The sequence below is a fragment of the Asterias amurensis genome, chromosome 18 (genome assembly GCF_032118995.1).
Source record: "Asterias amurensis chromosome 18, ASM3211899v1".
In the NCBI taxonomy this organism is placed as follows: Eukaryota; Metazoa; Echinodermata; class Asteroidea; order Forcipulatida; family Asteriidae; genus Asterias; species Asterias amurensis.
This window is the reverse complement of record NC_092665.1, coordinates 11,394,080-11,420,813: the sequence shown is the minus strand read 5'-3', so window position 1 is coordinate 11,420,813 and position 26,734 is coordinate 11,394,080. Positions and strand designations below refer to the sequence as shown.

At 39.0% G+C, this 26,734-nt stretch overlaps 1 protein-coding gene across 2 annotated transcripts in view; it reads left to right on the top strand.

Moving 5' to 3' along the window:
- The window catches only part of LOC139950280 (calsyntenin-1-like), a 95,606-nt gene that overhangs the window by 43,384 nt on the left and 25,488 nt on the right, over positions 1–26,734 (top strand). For both annotated transcript variants that reach the window (XM_071948902.1, XM_071948901.1), the window contains exons 4-8: positions 18,446–18,592; positions 22,256–22,450; positions 23,121–23,375; positions 24,728–24,903; positions 26,113–26,224. In XM_071948902.1, the coding sequence (XP_071805003.1) occupies positions 18,446–18,592; positions 22,256–22,450; positions 23,121–23,375; positions 24,728–24,903; positions 26,113–26,224 (885 nt within the window). The remainder of the gene's footprint in view (positions 1–18,445; positions 18,593–22,255; positions 22,451–23,120; positions 23,376–24,727; positions 24,904–26,112; positions 26,225–26,734) is intronic.

The window sequence follows — 26,734 nt, the reverse complement described above, 5'->3', positions numbered from 1 at the left end:
AGCTTCAATTTTGGCCAGGCCAAGAAAGACGACGTCGACGACATCTTGAAGTGTTATTATCTCATCCCACTTCAGATTTCAAAGCAGCACATTCAGGAAAAGCACGTCTGGCGGGCAAGGCTGGCGGGCAAAGCCATAAAATGTATACTAAAAAATAATAATAAAACCCTCCTACTTCTGAGCCTTTTAGGATTTGATCTGATTTTGGAGAAATGCAAACTCTGGCTAGAGCTTGATGGATGAGCTTGATCTAATTCTTTACACGATTAATACTTGGTCCTTGCTTCTTCCACTGTGTGTTACACAAGTATACCTTGGGTCATTTAAAGGGACGGTCGAGTCATTTCAGTCGCCAGACACAATACATTATTCCTGTAAGAGGCAACTTGGTAAGAGCAAGGCAGGTTTTTTCCCCCTCAGCTAAGGGCACCTCTTTGAGGGTTTTAGAGGGCTTCAAGGCAAGGGGCAGGAGCATGAAGGCAGTTGGCTTCTTGTTGTGAAGTATCAGACATGACCTTTTCAGAGTGTTATCATGTTGTTTTTCCTAAGCAAAATCTAGCTGGATACCAGTCAAAAACGGTGCATGTGACATGGTATTGCAGTTGGTAACTTTATTCTGGTGAGCAAATTTTTGTTGTGCCTATACCTTTTTGGTGCTTATTAATTAGCTCTATAAAATTGGGCCCAAGTGTTTTGTCCAAAGACTTTTTATTTTACTCTTGTTTATGAAATCAGAATTTCAAATGGTATCTGTATAACTGCTTTTAAATAACTGCTTTTAAATATCAGTATAATCTATAACCCATGCGCTTTCGTTTAACCCATGCTCTTGAAGGAGCACCCTTAACCAAGAGTGTAGTAGCGTTTCAGCACTTGACATCCAATACTGTCTCGTGTGTTATCTTTAGGGAAATTTGCTAAATGAATTGGCAGCTTGAACAGCGGCAGTCCCAGACCCTCACCATTTGGTGGGATGGCGTCGTATATAGGTTAATAAGGCGTGGCCTTTAGCACCTTCTGCGATTTCTCAAATTAACAGTTGATTTACTTGTTTTGTCATCGCCGATAATTTCTCTCTTGTAACTGTAATCATGTGAATGTCAGTCGTGAGAGTCTGAAGTGATTTATGGGAAGATTAGAGACCTAAACTCCAGAACTGCACCTTTGAATGTTTTCAGCAAAAGTGCGCCTTATAAATGATGTAGTTTATATTATTGTTTAAAACAAAATGTATGTCCCCTTTAATGACATCCCTTGGCTACTTCACAGAATTCATGGCCAGAAACTACCTGTGTTTCTCCAATCCCGAAAAAAAAGCGTGGCTCTGTTAATTATTTTGCCTTTACCCGCCGGTTACCCAAAATGGCCGTCTTTATCAACAACCACTTAAAAAAAAAAAAAAAAAAACCCACCAAGTCAAAAAGGTACAATAAACGTGCGGAGCAAAAGGTCGTGAATTTAATAAGTCTCACCTCACATAGCCGTTGGGGGTTCAGGCAACGAGGATGCGCTACACGCGTGCCTCCCTTTATTTTCAGTCCATACAAGGGTTTGGGCAAAGTTTGAAGGCAATGCGTGTCAATTTAATAACGGCGGCCGCTCTCTGCCTGGAAATAATATTGTATTGACAAAAACAAAATGACTCTTTTATTATAGTCATACGGCATGGAACTGTGTCCCTTTATCAGAATTTAATTAACATAGGCAAGCTTATGAATGATCAAGGCCATACGCTTTTTTCTGGTTACGCTGGGTATTGTTTAGTTTGTATTCGGATAAATTGGAACAGCGTAATCTCTAATTTGGTAAATTGTTCACATACCATCTTTATTGCTTTGGTATTTTTTATTGACATGAACAAATTGCGCAAATTGATAAAAGAAATTAGTTTCGTTGAGCATCCTTTAAATGCTGTTTTTTTATATTTCCATTTGATTGAAATGTTGAGGTGTTAACCACTGGTTCTTTTCATAACCAACATTACTCAAAAGAGCTACTCACATGGTTTTACCGCAAACTTCTCTTATTCTTGGTTAATAATTTGATTAAAAAATTAAACAACAAACACTGTTAAATTTAAGAAAGGCATTCTTTACTTGTTTTAAACAACCTGCAGGAGATTTGACGCTAAGTCAGTTCGACATTAAATTAGAGATTTTGTTTAATACAAACCCAAGGCTGTAGTGTATCTTTAGGAGGCAACCACCATCCTGGTGTCAGCTTCAATTTCTCATCAAAGGCCACTGAACCTGGATAAATTTCATGGCCGGGATAAAAAAGGTGCAATACACTGTAACTTAGACAGGGGGGTATACATGTTATAGGGCCTACTGCTTGTTTGAATTTATCAGTGAATGAACCAATGAATTTCATGACTACTGTGCACTCTACCTCGCTTTCAAGGACTTGATGAATTATTCATGAGATACTTGTATGCCCCCCCCCCCCCCCGAACATGCATTAATATTTACACACTCATCTTCCATAGGGGAAGGATGTGACATCATGGATGAATAATTAAGGACTAATTTGAATACTTCAGGAGCATATGTAAATCAAGTCAATAAAATATTTAAGGAGGATGAATACATCAAAGTTTGAATATTAAGTAGTCTGTTTATGTAAGACAGTTGTTTATATACTCTACATTATCGCTGTACTGTCATTCATATATAAAATAGAATGAGACATTTAAAACTTTAAGAAATTGTTTTGGAGAATCCAAAACGAGGTACTCCCACCCATGGTTTTTCCCCAAATAATGGGCCATGGACCCCAAAATGGTTAGCAGCGACATGAAACTGAAACTTGTGCCAGTAATGGCAAAATCAGCTGTTAAGCACCTCAATGAAATTGGGCACAGGGAACCATTCACAAATAAAAGACAATGTATGGTATTTTGGCTGGTAAACTATTTCTGCTCAGCAAGATTTTTCTTTGCTGAGCAATTTTGTTGTCATGCAGCTTTATAAAATCCGCATAGGGGTTTCAACCAGACACAGGAAATGTCCCCTACAATAAGCCAATGATAGTACAATGTACTTGCAGGTCATGTCACATAAAGTTTCATGTCTACACTTTCTCTGTACATCACGCATAACCGATGTCAGCGCTGTGTATTAAATCATTTCACGCGGACTCTGTACTTTACAGAAGAAGAAAAAACCACACCAACCACAATAACCTTGAAAGAAAGAAGAGAAGAAAAAAAAAAACCTTCCTCCAAAAAAACAAATACTGAAGGATGAAATTCCTGTTTACACACCACTGACTCCAGTCCTCTCCTCTCTCTTTATAAAGCGCGGTGGATTAGCACAACTCATTGCTTTCCATCCAGAGATATTGTAAATCAAATCGCAGGAACTGATGCCTGAACAACTTCCCAGTCACTGGATTGAATCTGAGGGGGGTAATCCAATCATTTTAAAAAGTCGGTCTGGAGACTGAGATTTGTTTTCTTCTTTTTTTTTCTTCGGTGGCCCGAGTAAAAATATCCCATAAAGCGCTGCCAGCAGGTGGGGTGTGCTTCCTGAACGACACTTGCCCTCTTCAAACAGGAAAACTATAACTGGTGACCCCAACCTAGTGGGAGACTGTCTTGTTTCGTTTAGAGTGAGCTGATGGATGCCTCCATATCAAACGCTGTCTAGTTGCTCTGGAGACATATATTTATAGCGGAGTCTGTTTTTGGTTTTGATTGTGGTCAACTCACCCTGAAAATAGTGTGGATTGGAACAACAGGGCCCATGTTTTTCTTAAAGCTGTTTAAGCACAAGTAGCTTAGCGTGACAAAAGTATGCTTACCAGGATAAGGTATCCAGCCCAGATACCATGTCACGATATCAACTGTCTGGTATTCTGCTTACTTACAATGCTTAGAAGATTTTTTTTAGGGAGTATTTGCTGCTGAAGCAGTGGTCTATTTCATAGAGCTGCTAAAGCAGGAATATTGCTTGACCATTTTCTGCTATGGTCAACTTGTGTAGATTGGAACAACAGGGCCCATGTTTTTTAGAGCTGTTTAAGCACAAGTAGCTAAGCACAACAAAAGTATGCTTACCAGAATAAAGTTCCGGCTATATGTCACATGTATCATTTATGACTGGTATCTTGCTTATTTTTGCATAGAAGATTTTGTAAAGGAGTATTTGCTGTTGAAGCAGTGGTCTATTTCATTGAGCTGTTAAAAAGCAGAAGTATTGCTTTAAAACCATTGCATAGAAGATTTTGTAAAGGAGTATTTGCTGTTGAAGCAGTGGTCTATAATTTCATAGAGCTGTTATAAAGCAGAAGTATTGCTTTAAAACCATTTGCTGCTCTGAAACAAATTAGCAGGATCCCAGTCAAAGATGTGACATGGTGTTTTGCCTCAGCTGGTATACCTTATTCTGTATAGGATTTGAGGCATTGCATGGTGAGGTATCAATGTATATTTGGTTTGCGGAAACACCATGTGTGTATCTACTTGCCAGGTAGAGTGTGTTCTTAGAGAACTGTCTTGCTTTATTCTACTGCCGCAGAGTAGATAATCAGAGGTTCGGGAGACTTCTCAGTTTTGAAAAGAACTGTCCTGCTTTTTAACTATTACCAGGGCGGATGGTATAGAAAATAGACTCGACTACTACTTTAGCTTATAGGATCGTAATTAACTATACTGCCGTGAAGTCAGTTCTGAATTGGTCTCAACGTTTCGACTAGCTTGCTCTAGTCATCGTCAGGAGACTGATTCTGGTTAGCATAAATTTTTGGTGTGCTTAGCTATTTTTTTGTGCTCATGCAACTCTATGACATTAGGCCACCGGCGAAAGATTTGGGCAACCATACTGATCGGTTCTAATTGAGTTTGCTTGGCCGTTATTCTGAATAATTGGGTAGTTGAGTAGAGTAGAAATTGTCTCTGTAACCTGAAATGGAGACAGTCACACATTTTAACAGCCCAAATATTTGTAACATCACTCACAAACATACTCATGTTCAAAGAAATTACACTTCAGTTACGGAGTGACGGTGAAGAATCTAAAGAATCTTCCTGCTTCAAATAATTTCAGGGAACAATTTCATCCAGCAATTTGCACAGCAAAATACTTCGACTGAACTGATTTTGTGCACTCTGAATGCTAAGTTTAAGTAACAATATATGATTTTTGAGTAGCATACACATTTTGCATAGTACATGTACATATATTGCTCTGCTATAGCTGGGGAAGTCATTCACTGAATTTTCTGTTCGGGGGGGAAGAAAAAAAAGAAGTGACTGCCCTCCGAGAATCATGCGACTTGCGACAGCGAATCACCAAAGGGTTTATTCAATTGATTTACAACAGGCAACACGAGCTCTTGCCATTGTCATCTTTGGGAATTCCTCCTGTAGTCAGCCCAAGGGGGGGGGGGGTTACTTTTTCCCCCTCTCTCCTCTCTCGCTCTCTACCTCTTGGCTAGACTTGACTCAAGTCCCCAATCCCATTAGAGTCCTATTATTTCATTCACATCGCCAAACGTCAGAAAACTTTTGCGCGGCCAGCATCCCCAAACCTGTGCGCATTCTCAGGACCACAATGAGTTACATTTTGACGGTGAGGGCGCACTGCTATAGGCTTGTTTGCTAGTTTGCGTGATATGCTTAGGGACCTCGCACGAGAACAGGACTGGTATCAAGTCTAATCTTGGCAATCTCTTGAGCCATCTCCCATCGGATGAAACCTCATCTTGGTCCTCCTCACACAGTGCCGCACGTGAGATGGGTTAAGCTCGTATCTGCATTGAGAGTGGTGTGAAGGAAAAGGTGATGAAACGGGCAGATGATGTACTTTAAGGGGGCTTGCGCGATTAAGAGGTTTGATAGTCCGCATCGTTGTTCACATCTGCAGTGTCTTAAAAAAAAGGGGGGGGGGGAAACACAATTGAGATGGGAGTGACTTAGCAGTGAGAGAGATGTAAAGTAAGAATTGATGAAATGAGATGGCAGGCCTGATACTTCATAGAGGCAACAAAGGCGATTGCCTCCATGCCCCCCCCCCCCCCCCCCCCCCCCCCCCCCGGTCGGTGCCTTGGTGCCCTTGAAATGCTCCACTAGAACTTTACAATTTTCTCATAGGGTGTCCTTTACCATGGAGAAAATGCCTTGGTGCCCTTGCCCTTTCAAAATCGAAGCATAAAGGCCTGAGGTGGTGTACTTTAAAATTAAAAGGGAGAAATTTGCAAGTCTCCCAACTGGCGTTTTACTTCACCTGCACTATGTCTTTAAAGGAACGTTACAGAATTGGTAAGAAACCCAAATCGTGAAGATCACAGATTTACATAAAACTTACACAGTCTAATGATGATGATAAGTGAAAACATCCCTTGAAATATTTCTGTCTGAAATGTCATATTTGATGCGAAATAAATAATCTAATTTCGCGGTTGGAGTTTATCGCTCAGTGAGCGTTTTATTCATTTTTGTTTTGGCATCGATGCAATGCAAAATTTGTAACCGGTTTTTCATTATTCTCTCGAGACCCAGATGGCTAATCGATCTCAAACCTCCACAGGTTTGTCAGTTTATGTTTATGGTGGATTACATAAAGTGCTTACACTGCCAGCAACTGTTTTGTTAGCAAAACCAATTCTGTAATGTTCCTTTAAAAAAGATGAAAGTGAATTCGCATTGAAATTTAAAGTAAAGGTAGAGAGAGGTGATGAAATGGACAGATGGTGTGTGTGCTTTAAGGGACACGTTGTTATTTCATACCCTGCCTATCTTTACAGTGCTTTGGACAGAAGCACTTCATCCTGGCATCCACTAAAAAGACACTACACTGTGTGCTTGGCATGAGATGGATAGAGCAGTGGAAGTAATGTGTAGTGAAGGGTGATGACATGTACAGTTGATGTTCTTTTAAAGGCACTGGACACCTTTGTTGATTGTCAAAGACTAGTCTTCTCACTTGGTGTATCTCAACATATGCGTAAAATTTGAACTCAATTGGTCGTCGAAGCTGCGAGAGAATAATGGAAGAAAAAACACCTGTGTCGCACAAGTTTCAGATGCTTGATTTCGAGACCTCAGCTTTGTTCTCATTCGTAACCTCAGCTGAGGTCTCAAATTCAATCCAAATATTTTAGTGAGAAATTACTTATTTCTCAAAAATTAGTTACTTCAGAGGGAGCCGTTTCTCACAATGTTTCATTCTATCAACAGCTCTCCATTGCTAACAATTATTTTGAGTAATAACGGATAGTGTCCAGTGCCTTTAACATGGCATTGCTCTCATGATAAAGATGTTAAGTCTTCCAAGTCCCTCCACATACCTTATTTATCTTCTCAGTGGCTCGCCTGAGAGGCTGCATCTATAATTTTGTGAGGATAGATTTGACAACAGGAGCAGTTGATGTACTTTAAGGGGGCATGCTTGCAATAAGATGTTGGCTTGTCTGGCCCATCGTTTCTCAGTACCTTTTGCTGAGATGGGTAGAGCTTGCCTCTGCATCTAGAATTATGTGTAGTCATGGTAGTGAGGAAAGATGTAACATCAGTCAGGAGCAGTTGATCTTCTTTAAGGGGGCATGCTCATGACAAGTCCCCCACATACCTCATTATCTTCTCAGTGGCTTGGCTGAGAGGTTGCCTTTTGCATCTGAGAATGGTGTGTAGTGTGGAAAAATGTAACATCAGTCAGGAGTAGTTGTCGTTGTTTAACAGGGCATGCTTGAGAAAAGATTGCATTGTCTGGCCCAACGTTTCTCAGTACCTTGAGATAGTTGGTAGGCTGCGGCCAATTTCACGAAACGCTTAAGGATTAATCCTATCTCGAGTTAGGAGGAGTAACCCGTCCTAACTTAGGATGGGTTCAATGCGTCCTACACCTTCAGATAGTCCTAAGATTAATCCTAAGTTAGGATGAGTTTGGTGAAATCGATGGCTGGTGCCTCATCTTGTCATGAAGTTGTACAAAGTTGTAATCGGCATTTCTAGTCTCCTTGCAAAATAGAAGAAACAAAATCACCAGTCTACGTACACAGAACTTATGCATGAGCAAGTTCTTGTGAATTATGGATTTTTGAAACAAGCGGTAATGATCTCATTATTGCTTCACTTATTTCTCTTGAAGGACAAAATTTCAGGCAAATTTATTTCATGGAAAGTTTCCCACCATGACCATCTTTATACCATGTAAGTTTTGTGTAAATATGTTTAAAAAAAAATTATTTTAAATCTCATCCATGTTATTGCACATCTTTAAAGCCATTGGACACTTTTTGAGCAGAACAAAAACTTAAAGTTCACAGATTTACAAAGAACTTACAGGGTTTACAGAAGGTAATGGTGAAAGACTTCCCCTTGAAATATTATTCCATGAAATGCTTTACTTTTTGAGAAAACATTTAAAAAACAATATCAATTCTCGATACCGAGAATAATGGATTTATTATAAACACATGTCATGACACGGCGAAACATGCGGAAACAAGGGTGGGTTTTCCCGTTATTTTCTCCTGACTCCGATGACCGATTGAGCCTAAATTTTCACAGGTTTGTTGTTTTATATACAAGTTGTGGTACACGAAGTGTGGGCCTTTGGACAATACTGTTTACCGATGTTGTGCGAGTTCAAAATTTAATGTAAATCGTGTCAGGAAGTGTGTTAGTACAAGGTCATATTAAACATTAAATAACAACCCCTGCTCAAACTGATGAAAATCAGACCCTCACATTTTCAAGGAAATTTATTGTAAAATGTAGTGGGGCAAATAAGCAATGGCTGGGTTCGATTTCACAAAACACAAATATCATGAAGATGAGTTGTCAATAGTGTTAAAGCATTTTGTATCATGTCGTCACACTTTACTTGAGATAAAACTACTCAGATCTTTTAGCTCAAAAGGAGGGGGGGGGGGGGGGCGGGGGATATTGATGTCCAGAAACTTGCACATCTCACCAGCATGGAGACAGATTATGTTTACATGTGTGCACCCAAGCAAGCGATTTGGCTTTCAGTCACAACATGCACAACAGTGTCATTAAAGCTCTGGACACTTTTGGTAATTTTTCAAAGCCAGTTCTCACTTGGTGTATCCCAAACATATGCATAAAATTAACAAATTTGTGAAAATTTTGACTCAATTGGCCATTGAAGTTGCAAGAGAACAAAACAAGAGAAGAAGAAAAAACACCCTTGTTGCATAAATTGTTGTGCTTTCAGATGCCTAATAAAAGGCTTAATAGGCATGAAGTCTTTTAATACTGAGTGAGAAATTACCTCTTTCTCAAAAACTAAGTTACTTTAGAGGGAGCCATTTCTCACAATGTTATACTATCAACAGCTCTCCATTGCTCTTTACCAAGTATTTTTTTTATGCTAAAAATTATTATTTTGAGTATTTACGAATAGTGTCCAGTGCCTTTAACAGTGCAGTATTAGATACATAACTAGAATCCCTAGGTGAAGTACTGTGAGCGGTGTGGGTCGGCATCAGGCCAAGGAAACTGAGGCTACAGAAACGTGTTCGAACCCAACGCCCTGGAGATGTCTAATAAGACGTTGCTCATGCACTCCAGTGGATTCCTGATGATGATCTTTCTTAATTACGTGGGAGGACCCTCTATACCTGCATCGGCAAAAGAAATGGTCCGTCCAAGTCGCCGATTGTATTCACGCGGGGCCCTCACTGATACTCTTTCAGATTTTTTTTATTCACTAAGGTTTTTTTCTGTCTAAATAAAAAAAAACATGACAGGCAATTAAATTTCAAGCAATTTATTTGTAGACTAGACCATTTGGAAGAGAGTTAATTGTTAGATTTTGTTTTCAATTGTTGTTGATCATGAATTCCTAGGGACAGTAGCTGCAGTTGAAAAAATATATATATAAAATAAATATATAAGTGAATAAATCGTTAAAGTAAAAAAGCAGTTTGTTGCTTTTGCTCTTTTTTATGGATTTGTGCGCTTTATAAGTTCTCATAATTATTATTTTGCTTTTGGTTGTCTTTTGAAACACTGGGCTAGTGTTGAAAAGAGAAAAGTGTTGATGTACCTATGTTTGAGGAGATGTAATGATTCAGAAGGTAGATTTTTAAAAATAATAACAGGGCTGCCAACTCTCCCTGATGCTGCTGAAAGTTCCCTGAAAAAGAAATAAATCCTTCCCTGTTCTGATGAACAAATTTGAAAATAACCTTGAGTATGGACCCCTTTCCCCTATTGTGTTTTCGGTTACAATAGACGTTTATCATGCTGCAACCATCTTGGTCATGTTCCCTGTATCCAACAACAGTAACGGACTCTGATAGTCATTGTATAGAAAAAGAACCAGACTAATCCTCCTTTCAGCCTCGGTTTGGTTACATTGATTTGAATGGGAGAAAATCAAGATGGCCGCACCATGATAAAGGTCTATAGCTTGTATAGGTGGAAGACTGAAAACCAAGATGGCCGCATTTAACTATTTATACGTGTAGGTATTCATTCCATGGAACAATCATCTCTAATTGCTAGCTGAGGAACACTGGACAACAAAACATGTGTCATTCAATGTCGTGTGCACTTTTTTTCCAAGTAGAAATGGACAAAATTAATAATACAAAACTCTCTACAGCTCAAGGTCCTTTGCTAATGATTTCATACAGATGGTTGGTTGCTAGACGCAGTAGATTAATTATCCTTCCGCGGATTCAAGTCCACTTTGTAGTGGCTTCTGGTTTGTCGGCTGTGGCTTGATCACCATGGATACATGCATTGAAATATAGGTTGCCCTTAGTAACGGCCGGAGCCACAACTAATGCTTCTCTGTACAACCCTAACCGCGGCAACTGTACACCTATTGTAAATGTCTCTCTATAAAAAAAAAAATCAATTTCCCATAGTGGCTTTGCTTTTTTTGGAGCAGATATTATTTTTTAGAATATTGAAAATAATAAATGAAAAAAAATAATGAGAGGCGTGCAGGCCTTGAACGTCCCTCTTAAAGGGGGGCAACAATTTTCCACTTGTAAGGGGCACTTCTATGAGGACAATTAAAGGAACACGTTGCCTTGGATCGGTCGAGTTGGTCTTTGAAAAGCGTTAGTAACCGTTTTTTATAAAATGCATATGGGTAGAAAGATGTTGTAAAAGTAGAATACAATGATCCACACAAACATGCCTCGAAATTGCGTGGTTTTCCTTTTACCTCGTCGACTAACACGTCGGCCATTTATGGGGGTCAAAATTTTGACTCCCATAAATGGCCGACCGTGTTAGTTCGCACAGTAGAAGGAAAACCACGCAATTTCGAGGCAAACTTGTGTGGATCATTGTATTCTACTTTTAAAACATCTTTCCAACCATATGCATTATATACAAAACGGTTACAAACGCTTTCGTTTTGACCAACTCGTCCGATCCAAGGCAACGTGTTCCTTTAAAATTGTATTGGAACTTTGCAATGGGCATTGCAGCAAAAGTACAGGCACCAAGGCAATTAATGTGGGTGTCGCGGGTTATTTGAGGCCTGAATAATAATAATACTGGAAATTTAAAATTGTGTTATTACAGGGGTTTGGGGTTTGTTCTGTTTATGGAATAACATTAATACAATACAGTAATAGTAATGCATGAGTGTGAGTTCTCATGACTTTCCCTGGCTTGAGGATACTCTCGAAATCTCTTTGAGCCTTCAAACTTTCTTGAAAGATAACTGTCGCAATCACCAAAGAGAGAGAGAGAGAAATAGTCCACATTGTGTCTGAACCTGTATTGCTATATATATTTCTGGTGATGTGTCTGATCAAACTTCCCTGAAATTGTAAACAACTGGGAAGTTCTGGGTCGAGAATAAGGAAGGGTGAACCCAGAGGCCCAGAAGCCATTTTCACGATTGTTTACATTTGGCAAATTTCATCCCTGATATTAATAATCTTATGTAGCGCTGAATCTCATCAAATTGACGCTTTAGGCGTTTTACACTCTGTTCAAATTAACACCCCCCCCCCCCCCAACCGATCTAAAAAAAAAAATTAAGCAGGGGCTAGAAGAAACGCCAGAAGAAAAATCATAAATGATAATAGTTCTTTTTTTCAGGCATATCACAATATACATACAAAAAATAATAACAATTTAAAATAAATACAAATATTAATACTTTCTCCCCATCATGCCAATATACAGCTAAAAATGCAGGTAAAAAACAAATCAAATACATTTAATAGATGTTAAATTTGCATCGGGGATAAAGAATATTAATTTTTGGTTTTTACCCATATACACCGATGTGTGTAGCACTGTATACTCAATACTTTCCCGAGTCCAGTGAGAAAATATCACAGGCATTTTACTCGGGTGGGATTCGAACCCACGACCTTTGCAATTCTAGAGCAGTGTCTTACAAACTAGACCACCGAGATTGCCCGGTAGCTAGAGGCAGTTCGAATCCTATGTTTTAGCAGCGGGTACTGCAAACGATTTAATAGATGTTAAATTTGCATCGGGGATAAAGAATATTAATTTTTGGTTTTTACCCATATACACCGATGTGTGTAGCACTGTATACTCAGTACTTTCCGCGAGTCCTGTGAAAAAAAAATCATCAAAAACAGACATTTGCAAATTAAACATAAAAACCACCTGGGGCAACATCAGTACCCTCTTTTTTTAATTATAAATACAAGCATGCAGAATTGACTGTAAATATCACCCTGTACATGTATTTATGTTCCAGGGTGTTTGATTTATAGACAGGTCAACTCCAATGTATACATTAAGATTGCATGTTTTGTGACGACTGTGATTGCCAAGTGGACCATAAATTATACATTAAAAAATAATAAATCTACTGGTGCACAAACAAATTTGACAAAAAAAATCAAAAATAAAACACCTGAAATTGATTTAAAAATGTCTTTTGTAGTGGCTATGTTGTAAGACTTGTCCGATGGCAAAACATTGATTGAAGACAACATTGCAATTTAAATTCCATTCAAAAGTTGTCTGTGTTGGCAAATTAAACTACCCATGTACAGAAAGGTATAAATTTATAAAAATCAAATCAAATTTTGTAGAGGTACAACGGTGATATAGTTCAAATACAGTTCAGTGTAATTTTTTTGCAACCAAACAAAATCAACATACAAGTTCAATCATTGAAAATATGCAATTATCATTTTTCTCACCATTAAACAATTATTCTAGGCAGCTGTTGAAGTTGCCTTTGCCTCAATTTTTTCCTTGGACTCACTGCGATACGTTATTGATAACAATATTCATAATTGAATGTTTTTAATAAACCATAAATAATAGTAATAATAATTATTGTTAAAATTACTGTTATTATTGTTATTGTAACTATTTGTTACTAAAATGGTACAACAACAAAAAAACTGACAAGTTATAAATAAGACAACAGCCAAAGGCAAAGAATGAAAAGCAACAGAAATACAAATGGATAAAAAATCTGAGATTCAAAGTGCAAGTGAAAGAAGTGGCCTTAAAAAAACGTACACATATACCTGTAAGTGATAATAAAGATAATATGACAATATGATAAATGGTTCAAGTGTTACATTATTAAAACAAACAATGATTTCCCACAGGTCTTAGGCCATCTCCCTCCCTACCCGCACATATAAAGAAAACAAGAGCAAGACATGCGGATGTTTGCTATCTAGGTATTTTTTATACAGGAAAGATAAACATCATTGTTTAATCTTAGTCTGAACGCGTATTGATTAGTAAATTCATATTAGAACAAAAATTTCCCTCTGAAATGAAGCCATTTATTAGAAGTGAGTTGTATCTGAAACCTAAAAGAAACGCAACAGCTGATTTTGGTTGTTACAACTAATATTGGAGGACAATATGTTTACATGCTGAGTAATGTGCATGGTTTTTCACTTTTTGTTGTTGTCCTGGCTCACACACCAAATTAAGCCCAAATTTGATAACCAATTGAGTCCCAATTTTCACAGGTTTGTTATTGTATGCATTTTGAGATACACCAAGTGAGAATACTGGTGGTTTGACAATTACCAATGGTGTCTAGTACCTTTAAAGAAACACAGGTACGAGAGCCCTCAGACGCTCAGAATCCAAACATCTTATTGTCCAATAGTATACAAATATTGACTGCTTCGAGTGCTATGGTTAAAACTATGACTCCCGAGGTGATCCCCGGAGCGTTCTATTTTCCCGAGGCGAAGCGGAGGGAAAATAGAACGCTCCGAGGATCACCGAGGGAGTCATAGTTTTTAACCATTGCACGAGTAAAAGCAGTCAATATTTGTTTTATAACACCCCAAACATTTCTAAATACTGTACTATTATTATTAAGTTACAAACCTGAATGCTACAATCCACGGACGACGCGAATACAGATTGCAAACACTTTTACTTACTGTGTTGCATGTAGTGTCGTGCAATCCGAAATGGTTACAGACTATTAATTTATCATCCTCGTACACGCAACGGACGTCTGGGTACTGCACGCCGTGTGCTAGTCTGTCGGACTAGCGCACGGCGCCGTGTGCTAGTCTTCGGACTAGCGCATGGCAAACCGACGCACTATCACATGGCCGTCGTCTAGCAAAACTAAGACATGTCATGTGACGCGCTCTAAACCAATGAGCAGGCAGAATACTTGCAAGGGGTGTTATAAATTACATCATCTTGTGATAAATTGTGTCGAGAAATATGCGATCTCTCCTGACTTGAAATTCCTTCACATAGAACCAGAGCTCACGGTTTCCCAAATGTCAAGTTCGATAAACATTTCAGACTTACACGGCATTACAAATTGAATTTCAGGGTGCGCTTGCCATAATTTCGTTCGATTTTTCGAGTCAGCTGTAAAAGTGGTAATTTAAACCCGTCAGAATTTGTTTGCAACCTTTAAAGATTCCTGTAACAAGTATATGTGACTCGAGTCAAAGAGAAAAAGGTTGCAAATATTCTATCCGCCTTCATCCCACAAAAGGAAGCTAAATCTACTTTTAGCCACTGTCGCTGAATGATATTTATATATATATTTTTTTTTCCGCTTTTTATTATACGGAATTCAATGATTGCTTTTAGAATATCAGACACTTACTCGCGCTACGCATCTGGAATAGACACGCTCAGTAAATATTGCCCGCTCAAAATGTCAGACCCATAGCGTAATTCAATACAATAAATGGTAGTGACAGTTTAAAAGGTACACAGAAAAAGAGGAAAAAAGAAAAACAAATAAAACAGTTCCACTTCTCCTTGTTTTCTTTTATGTTCATGAAAGTGTCTCTCACCCTAGACTGAGTGTTTAAATTATATTGAGACCCAGACTTCTTTCTTTTGCAATTTTAATGGATAGCTGGATCTGAAGTTTAATTTGCTTGGCATTATAGTGCCCTGTGGTCAAATTGAAGAACAAGTAACGAGAGGCAGTGCCATAGAAACGGGGTAGAATTCTATTTATTTTATTGTGAGGCATATTCAGTGAAATGGGGTGGAAGGGGACAGCTTGTATTGTACACAGTTTTTACTGCTAATTGGTCTCGAGTGAACTGTTAATTTTTTTAAATTCTTTTTGAGAGCGGTAGTCTTTGATGTTCTGAGTTCCGTTGCAGGGGAGCTTTGTTTAAAGGGAGAGTAAACCTTTGATAATTACTCCAAACATTAATGACCATAAAAACATTGGTAACAAGCACCGTAGATGTTAAAAAATTAAATTGAGAAACACTGTCCTTCTTAGGAATGTGCTTTTAGAAAGAGGGATTCATTCAAAAACATTTCAAACTTGAGAAATATGTTTCTCAACATGTGTGTATACCATTTAAACAGATTATTCTTTTTGTGAGGACATAACCTCTTCAGATTTTTGGCAATATCTAAAAAAGACCTACCACCTTTTGAAATGAACATTTCGTTGGTTAGATTAAAGGGAAGGTACACGCTTGGTAATTATTCAAAACAAATATTAACTTAAAAGCTGACTTGGTAATGAGCACTGGAGAGCTATTGATAACATAAAACATTGTGGGAAACGACTCCCTCTGAAGTAAGGAAGTTTTTGAGAAAGAGGTAATTTCTCACTAAAATAATAAAAGACTTCTAGCTTGAAGTCTTTTATTCTTATCTGAAAGCACACAAATTCGTCCAACAAGGGTGTTTTTCTTTCATCATTTTCTTGCAACTTCGATGACCAATTGAGCCAAAATTTTCACAGGCTTGTTATTTTACGGTTATGATGGGATACACCAAGTGAGAAGACTGGTCTTTGACAATTACCAAACGTGTACCTCCCTTTAATTGTATATCTTCATTTAGATAGGATTAAAACAATCAAACGGTTCCAGGAACCAAAAGTCTACGTTGCCTTTAACTGATGAGAAACTGGTTTTCCTGAGTAGATAATCCAGCCGTGTCGGCCGAGTCCACAGTTTATACTAGTATTCGCAAGGCAGCATTCATCATTATTGATCATATCCGTCCCGGCAATTCCTTGAACCTGAGTGATGAAGTGTATCTCTCCGGAGTGTACTTCGAGGAAAATCAGCACACATGTAAATTTCGTCTGGATTTGACACCAGTCCTAAGATGTATTTCCATGTAGGAAACATGATGATGAAGTGCCCAGACGTTGTTTCCAGTATTTATTTAATTTGAAGGAAAAGATCATTATTGTTTTTGTGGAAAAGTACATTTAAATCTTTCATTTTCAATCAACAGACCATACCTACGTTCAATAATTTCATTAAAAGTAGGGACATCGTTTGTTTTTTTATCAACGCAGATTTATAGGTAAATTTATCATGCAACATACAGGTTTATTTTTATAGTGGCAATCAAAATAAGCAACGATAGGGGAGTTTTAAATGCTATTTCCTTGACTTAGCGGTAAATTCAGGATACTGTGAACCGGAGAATTAGTAAGCTTTCCAATTTAAATGTGCTACCAATCCTGTCTTTAAATAATTCTCATTTGTAAACGATACATGCTTTTTATGTTACATGTAGGAAAACTCTGTTCAAAAGCTAAGGTTGAGGGCTTTTAGATAAACTCGCAATGTCATGTGTCCAATCATAGATCGTTTACCCCCCCCCCCCCCCCTTCCCTATAAAAAAAAAATCCCAGACAGAGGTTAAACAAAACTAGGTCCAGATGTAGCTTGGCACACTTGATATCCTGTGTAATGTGGATGGGTATAATTAGCTTGAAACCTTGACTGCACAGGATGAAGTATTACCCCCTGATGGTACGGAGTCAAAGATCTTCCTCTCCCCCCTTGTTCTGCCATCTTGCATGCTGCCATGGCGATGGTAGTCTGGTTTCCCAGAAAGAAGAAAAAATGTATGGGATCCCTGAAAACATACTCCAGGTGTGCCCGATGTGTTGATATTAATTGACGTCGATTTTGTGTGACTCAAACCCCCCTTTGTTCTGCCATCTTGCATGCTGCCATGGTGATGGTAGTCTGGTATCCCAGACACACAAAAAAACCTGTTCGTGATCCCTGAAAACATACTCCAGGTGTGCCCGATGTGTTGATTTTAATTGACGTTGATTTTTCGTGCGATTTGAACCGTTATTGGAAACAAACTTGCAGGTTTTTGTAACAAAAAAGTCAAGTTGATGAAAAGTCACGGCTGGGTGGGTTAGGAAGTGGATGCTGAGTTGCTGTTTAACAGAAAATATGTTGGAAATACCGTGACAAATGAGTTGCAGATGCTGGATAAATATTGTGTTTAATTGAAGCCACTTGTTGTTTTTTAATATGATTTTATAAGTTTAAAGTTTTTAAAACAAAATGTATTTCAAGATATTTGTTAAAGGTAATTGTTTGACTTCTTTTTTATTATTACTTGATGTTTAAAATAAAAAAGTTGTGTCCCCCTTAAGGTGCTCACTGCTGCCACATCCATGTTAATAGCGTAAACTTGGGTGTGATCCCTGGCTATAGGGCAGTTAAAGACTGATTAAATGGCTTCTGACATGCGCCCTCCGAACAAAGATATTGACAAAATAGGAAGATGGCCAACATCACATAGGGCTATATAGCTCAGTTGGAAGTGCGCCGACACGTTTATCTTGAGATCGCAGATTCAAGTTCGGCTCTAGTAAATTTTTCTTTGTTCAAACCTATTTTTTTGAGAACAAAGAGGAATTATATAATACAGTATTTTGTTTTTATAAAATAAACAAATAATTTCTCTTTTCTTTATGAAAAGAACAGAGGAAATGGTAAAATTTGTACTTTAATTAAATTTAGACCATGTTGTCAAAGACATTTACTGCTGCTTCAAATGTAGCATTGGTGTTTAATGGCATACTTCCAATGAGACGAAAGAATTGTTAATCAGCAATGAAATCCATGTCCTTCAAAACCACCCCCTTACTTTTAATCCTGTTTTGTCTACTGTCTCTCCTTTTTAAATACCTCAGCTATTTTTGGATAAACACAGATGGTCATTTCAATTAACTAATTGAGAAGTTTTTGTTGTTTTTCTCTTCAACAGGACAAATCTCAGCCACTAAGGCGTTGGATGCCGATGCGCAGCCCAACTACATCTTCTACGTCATGGCGTACGACTGTGGCGGTCGGTTCAGCGAGTCTGTGATGGTGACGATCACTGTCAATAAGATGTGCTCCCCAGGATGGAAAGGTAAGAGTCTGACGCTGTGCGTTGCAGTTGAACCCGGAGGTCCGTGGTCTGAGACCTTGAGGTCTGAGGTTTGAGACTGAGAAGACCTGAGGTTTCAGACTAAGGGCCTTGTCACAAGAGGTAACTTTTACAGCCAACTTGGAGGCAACCAACTGCAGTGCAGGCTACAGGACCACTTTGGTAGCACATAGTCGTTTTTCAAACAATGTCTAATGATCAACAAGGAAAATACCTGAACATTGAAATGTGAATGGCTTTTCTTCATAAGGAGATTGCCTGGAAATTGTTGCCTGTATTATAAATTGCCTCGTGTGACATGGCCCCAAGTATAAGACTTTGAGGTCTGATGAGACTGAGGCTACAGGTCTGAGACTGAGGCTGATCAGCCTCAGTCTCGGACTTAGCCTCAGTCATGAGACCTTTAGGTATGAGAGTGAGGCTAAGACTTTGAGGTGTGAGAGTGAGGTTGAAATTGAGTCTGGGACTCTGATGTCTGAAACTGAGGCTGAGATCTTGAGGCCCGAGTCTGAGGCTAAGACTTTGAGGTCCAAAACAGAGACTGGAACCTTTGAAGTCTAAGACTGAGGCTGGAACCTTGAGGCCTGACATTGAGGCTGAGGCCTTGTTTTCTCAGACTCAGGCTGAGACCTTGAGGCCCGAGTCTGAGGCTAAGACTTTGAGGTCCAAGACAGACACTGGAACCTTGAAATCTGAGACCTTGAGGCCCGAGTCTGAGGCTAAGACTTTGAGGTCCAAGACAGACACTGGAACCTTGATGTCTGAGACTGAGGCTGGAACCTTGAGGCCTGACATTGAGGCTGAGGCCTCGTTTTCTCAGACTCAGGCTGAGACCTTGAGGCCCGAGTCTGAAGCTTGGTCCATACTTTGTGCGAATTCTTATGCAACACGAATTGAGAGTCACATGGCTGTCACATCGCAGTGAATGTTTCGCGAATTTGGGACACACAAATTTGCTGCGCATTCGCACTAAGTATGAACCGGGCTTAAGGCTTGAAACTCCTGGTCTGAGATTGAGACTTCCAGGGCCCAATTTCATAGAGCTGCTTAAGCAAAAAATTTGCTTAAGCATGAAAATAGCTCGCTTATTTTACACAAGTTACTGGCCGAAATTTCATTCCATATCAGTGGTTTTGACTGGTATTCAGCTGTTGTTTACTTAGCATAACAATTGAGTGGAGTCTTGGGCTGTAATCTGGTTTTACTAAGCAAGGATTTTTTTGCTTAAGCAAATATTTTTGCTTAAGCAGCTCTATGAAATTGGGCCCAGGTCTGAGACTTTGAGGTTTGACAAATGCCAAACCAAGTGTCTTACATGTAGATAAAGACCACTAGCAGCTCAAAAAAAAAAGTTAAGACATTTCGCTTTCCAACTAAACAATTCAGCAGGTTTCCTAAACTGCATTTAAAACTCTAGGAGCTACATGTACTTTTTTCTTTACGGTATGGTTAAAAATAATCATACAATTTTAAGGCCTTAAAAAGGACCCTTATAATTCTGCAGTCGTTTTTTATTTCTAACTGTAAAAATCCACTCTTGTATTCAAACCACGTAATAAGGCCAATAACATAGTCTGGTGCACTACACTACATTGTGCATTGAAACCCACTCTTTAATAACACTCTACGGAGGGAACCAGACTAAGATGACCCAAGTACAATGTATAAAAAAATCCCTTTACCAGGCAAGATTCACTCAAGCATGACTGATAGCAATTTATTGCCGTCAGCGTTTCCGAAAATTAATTATTTACCACTACAAGGTCAACTAATAAGATATTCCCCTGGTCCGACAACGTATGTACACAGTGTAGAGCCAGTACGCTAATTGCTTTAGGGTTTTACTGCAATAGCTGAGGCTTATTAGTGGACTGTGGTCGGGTATAAGATTGACCTTTCGGTTTGAAAGGGTCATGAATCAGAAAGGATTGAATAATATTCCTTACAACAGGGAAGGGATCTGTTTGGTAACCACTCTTTAAATTTAAAGGAACACAAGGCCTTCGATTGGTCAAGTTGGTCTTTGAAAAGCTTTTGAATCCGTTAGTTAAAAAATGCATATGGTTAGATAGATAATTTAAAAGTAGAATATAATGATCCACACAAACATGCCTCGGAATTGCACGCTTTCCCTTTTGCTTTGAGAACTAACACGTTCGGCCATTTTATTGAGTAACAATTTTGACTCCATAAATTGGCCGACCGTGTTAGGGCGCGGCTTAAAAGTTAAAACCGTGCAATTCCGAGGCATGTGTACATGTATGTGTGGATCATTATATTCTACTTTTAAATTATCAATTATTATCATTATGCATTTCATAACAAACCGTTTTCAATCGCTTTTCCGAGACCAACTTGACCGATCAAGGCAATGTGTTCCTTTAAAGGAACACGTTGCCTTGGATCGGTCGAGTTGGTCTTTGAAAAGCGTTTGTAACCGTTTTTTATAAAATGCATATGAGTAGAAAGATGTTGTAAAAGTAGAACACAATGATCCACACAAACATGCCTCGAAATTGCGTGGTTTTCCTTTTACCTCGTTGACTAACACGTCGGCCATTTATGGGGGTCAACATTTTGACTCCCATAAATGGCCGACCATGTTAGTTCGCACAGTAGAAGGAAAACCACGCAATTTCGAGGCAAACTTGTGCGGATCATTGTATTCTACTTTTAAAACATCTTTCCAACCGTATGCATTTTATAAAAAACGGTTACAAACGCTTTTGTTTTGACCAACTCGTCCGATCCAAGGCAACGTGTTCCTTTAATGGCACCGAAACCTTTTGGTTAGAAGCCTACAGCAATTTTTCGCTAGGATGAAGCATTTTGAGAAACATTTCGCTTTGAAACAATGTGGTTATGTAAGAAGATATCAGTTGTTATGCCCCCAAAATTTGAATCTGAAAGAGGTTGCTGTCAGTTATGCTTCTCAGATTGTGTGTTCCTATAAGGAAATATTCTTCCTTCACGGCATATTCGCTCTGGATTTTCGTTGATATCCCAAAAATGCTGCCGTGTTTTGAAATGAAACTTTCACATGCTAGTTTTATTGTGTACATCTACATTTACATAGGATTAAAACAATTACACAGTTTCAAAAACCAAAGGCATACTGTGCCTTTAAAGTGGTATTACAGGTACTACAAACAAAATTCTTAAGTACTGTACAAATTGTTTGGTATCTAATTGGTGGTCAGTTTCAGGGAAAGAGTTTAGAGCAGAGTCATACATTGGTAAATAGAGAGTTGCTAACTCTCCACGCTTCTGCATTTTGACGCTTAGCAAAACAGAGCATGAGATTGTGACAAGAACTGAAAATTTACAACAAATTTGGGATAGATTTTCCTACTTTTTTACAATTTTTAACAAAAAGAGCATTTATGCATGAGAATGAAAGAGCAGTGACTCGGTCTTGAACGCTCATTTTTAAAACCTTGCAGGATTGTGGGCGTGCGGTAAAGATTCTTGCTTACGGCTCAGTCCTTTATCGCACGGCCTCTACCATGTCGGTTATAAACAAACGTTGAAGACCTCGTACCACTATTTGATTCCATCAATAACAAACAAATGTTAATGAGTACTAAATAAACATTTATTTTTGTTTCTCTACTATGCCACAACCCCTCCATTCCTCCTTCCTAGGTAACTCTCGTCGTATTGAGTACACCCCTGGCACCGAGAGTCAGATCCTGGCCCCCATGATCCACCTTGAGACATGCGTCGCGCCAAGGTGCAACGTCAGCGAGGTTATCACCACGGTCAAACTGCAGACAAGGCATATCGGATTCGGGTGCGATCGCGACACCTACTCCTCGCAGTCTCAGCGTAAACTCTGCGGTAAGTAAACATCGCAAGATGTCAATCAAACGCCTTCTTTGTTTATTTTAGTTGTTTGGAAAAGGGGGAGCGAGGAAAAATGATCAGTTGTGAACAGGGCCCAATTTCATAAAGCCTGGTTGCACAAAAACTGGCTAAGCACAGAAAAGTATTGCTTAGTGGGAACAGGTTACCAGCCAAAATTAAATGAAGTTTGCATTGTTGGGGAAGGTGTCCCTCTCAATTTGTGCTTTGCAATGAAACCTGGGCACAATTTCCATTTCATAGGGCCACTAAAGCGCAAAAAATAGCTAAACAAGTAACAAGGATATTTAATAGGATGTTAAATTTGCATCTTGAATAAAGATATGTTTTAGCATTTTATGCTCGGCGTTTTCCTGAGTTCTTTGGAAAAAAAATCACAGGCATAGTACTCGGGTGGGATTCGAACCCACGATCTTGGCAATTCTAGAGCATATGTCTTTCATACGAACGAGTCCACCAAGATTGCCTGGTAGCTAGAGGCAGTTCGATTTCTATATTTTAGCAGGGGCTACCGCTATGATTTAATATATGTTAAATTTGCATCGAGATAAGAGTATGCTTAACAAGTTTATTTAGCATTCGCTGGAAATATGAATCAACCTTAATTCATTTTGAGAATCGATTTTGTTGTTTTGTGTTGTTCCAGGTTCTGCACCGGGCAGCTTTGACCTCCTGCCAACCCCGAGCTTGGGCCAGAAATGGACGGAGGATCTGCTGACCGACGAGGGACACGACAGCGAGCAGATCTACGAGTTTGACGGTGAGGAGAGCGCCGTGGTCATCCCGGAGAAGTACGCCCCGGGCAATCTGACCAGCCAGTTCAGCATCGCATTCTGGATGAAGCACGGTGAGACCGAGGGACTCAACAAGGAGCACATTCTCTGCAACTCGGACAGCGAAGGTGAGTCACATGTACCATTTGAGAAACAGACACATCACAATACCAACCCTTTAGAGACTGTTTAAAGCCATTGGACACTTTTGGTACAGACAAAAAATTAAAAGTTCACAGATTTACAAATAACTTACAGAGTTTACAGAAGGTAATGGTGAAAGACTTCTCTTGAAATATTATTCCATGAAATGCTTTACTTTTTGATAAAACATTAAAACAATATAAATTCTCGATATCGAGAATTACGGGTTTATTTTAAACACATGTCATGACACGGCGAAACGTGCGGAAACAAGGGTGGGTTTTCCCGTTATTTTCTCCAGACTCCGATGACCGATTGAACCTTAATTTTCACAGGTTTGTTATTTTATATGGAAGTTGTGATACCCGAAGTGTTGGCCTTGGACAATACTGTTTACCGAGAGTGTCCAATGGCTTTAAAGGCACTGGACACTATTGGTAATTACCCAAAATAATAGTTAGCATAAAACCTTACTTGGTAACGAGTAATGGGGAGAGGTTGATATAAACATTGTATAAAACATTGTGAGAAACGGCTCCCTCTGAAGTAACGTAGTTTTCGAGGAAAGAAGTAATTTTCCACAAATTTGATTTTGAGACCTCAAAATCTAATTCTGAGGTCTCGAAATTAAGCATCTGAAAGCACACAACTTTGTGTGACAAGGTTGTTTTTTCTTCCATTATTATCTCACAACTTCGATGACCAATTGAGCTCACATTTTCACAGGTTTGTTATTTGATGCATATGCTGAGATACACCGAGTGAGAAGACTAGTCTTTGACAATTACCAATAGTGTCCAGTGTCTTTAACCACCACCATCAACATACACATGGCTAAAATTGAAACAGATATTTTTAAATGGTGCTACCAGAAACCTTACCTGATTATGCTGTACTCCCACCATGCAAAGTTTCAAATCCTACAGCAAAGTTAGACATACACATGGTGTTACTGCAAAATAAATATACACCGTGATTCTACTTAGCATGATTAAGATATGCTTAGCAAATATTCTCAGCAGCTTCATGACTTCATACCCTTAGCCCCCCGGGGATAAGAGTACCAAGATGGCGTCCCCGCATCAAATTATAGTAGCTTTTTCCCTCAGACTGCATCTCTTTGGAATTCTATGCCTTGTGCATGTTTCCCTTCATCCTATGATCTGCCTTTTTTAAAGAGGAATATCAATTTTTACCTTCAGCTCTTCTGAGTTACTACATTTCTATGTTTTCTTCCTTGTAGCTCTTTACCTAGAGTGGCTTTTAGCCTTGTTTTGGGCGAACTTGCATACACAAAATATTTATAAAAAAAGTTGCATAATCTCCATCTTTGCAGGTCTGAATCGTCATCACTATGCCATCTTCATTCACAACTGTCATCTTATCTTCCTGGTGCGCCACCAGGATGAGGGAAAGAGTGATGCGTTCTTCCCGACGGAGTTCCGATGGAAGCTTGATGAAGTTTGCGACAAGCAGTGGCATCGCTACACCTTCAACGTGGACAACCTTTCGGTATGTAACTACTTTAAGAATAAGACTCTGCTGCGCCAGGCCATTTAACTAGTTTTGCATTTATACCATAGGTCCTTTTGGTTGGTAAGCAGTTTGCAATCAGCTAATTCTATTTTCTCTACTATGATAACAATAATGGTAATAGTGGTTTCTACATTGTATGTCAGTGATGCTCAAGGCGCTCCATCATTCAGTATTTTTCTTCATGGTATTGTGGACCTACGTTTTTGAAGTTCAAGACCTATTCCTTATACATAGCACCTTGTAATGGTTTGCAAGGTGCTGTGACACAATATGCAGCCAGTAACCCAAAAACCAAATAAGTCCATTATTTGTCCAGTCCCGTCATTCCACTATTTTCCTTAAACACATTCTTTTTATAGATTTTACTGATATACTGTACATATCAGCTTTTCAAGTCCGAAAAGTTCTGCAAAGTTCATAAAAAGAAAGAAATATTTCTGGTCCAGCGTATCAGTGCCGAGCTACAAGACCAGTCGGGAACTAATTGAATTCAGAGCCCTCACGTAGCTCCCCGCCTTCCTCCCATGTGAGTTTGCGAATGATTTCCCCAAATCAAACCGTCTCAAATTGAAAATCTTATCCTGTTAAAAAACTCCTTATATGTCTAGTAGTTATTCCCGCTCAATTTGTCACAGCACAAGAAAGTTTATTTCCTGCCTAGGCCGGAGATCTTCTGCCGTGGAATGTTACAACGGCGTGTTTGGATTTTTTGTTTGTCTCGGCTGCCGAGTTGATTCACCGACAACGTAGGGCTCCGCGGAGTAGAGTTAACCGTGTACTACAATCTTGGATAGCTTTACATTTTTAGTTGATTTCCCTGTAGAGTTGAGTCCCAAGCTTCGGTCATTCCCTTTTTCTACGTATGCAAGAGAAAAGTCTAGATGAGACTGATCAGCAGCAGTTATGTACATGTTTATTAAAGCTCTCTACAATAAAAGGGGAATATTATGTGTGGTTTATGAGATCCCAAGAACCCTTGGTGTTATGCCCATAGAGTTTTTAATGCATTTTTATTTTTGGCATTTATTCATTCTGGTTGCGAAGCCAAGGATTCTCAGGTGTTAATTATATGTTTGTTTCCCCAGGTATATCTGTTTGTCTATAGTGAAGTCCGCCATTTTGTACCAAGGCTTCTTGATCTTCTAAGCCCATGCATTGAAAAAACACTTATATTTGTTTCCCCAGGTATATCTTTACGTCGATGGTGAAGTCCGCCAAACGAAGATGATATCTGATAACTGGCCACTTCATCGTAGTAACTACCCCACAGCTCTCACTGTCGGTGCATGTTTTGATGGTAAGATAAGCGTCTCCACAGACGCCCTAGACCCTCTTAAAGGGAGGGTAAACCTTTGGTAATTACTCCCAAAAAAATATGCCCAAAACAACTTAGAAGTCTCCCAAATTCCGCAAATCTAGTCTGCGGTAGTAGAATAACTAGCAAGACAGATCTCTAAAGAACAAACTCTACCTGGCAAGTAGACACACACATGGTGTGTTCTCGCAAACGACATAAACATTGATACCTCACCATGCAATGTCTCAAATCCCATAACAACCTACTTGTTACAGAGCACTGAAGAGCTGTTGATATTATAAAACATTGTCAAGAAACGACACCCTCTGAAGTAATGTAGTTTTAGAGAAAGAGGAACTTATTCGCCCCCAAATTGTAATCTGAGGAAGGCTTCAGGCATGAAGTCTTTCTCAGATTAAGATGTTGATAATTTACACAGATATTCACAGAAACAAAACACTGTTGTAATGCTTTCCCACATAAACATGAGTACCTGTGGTGTTAGAAGCA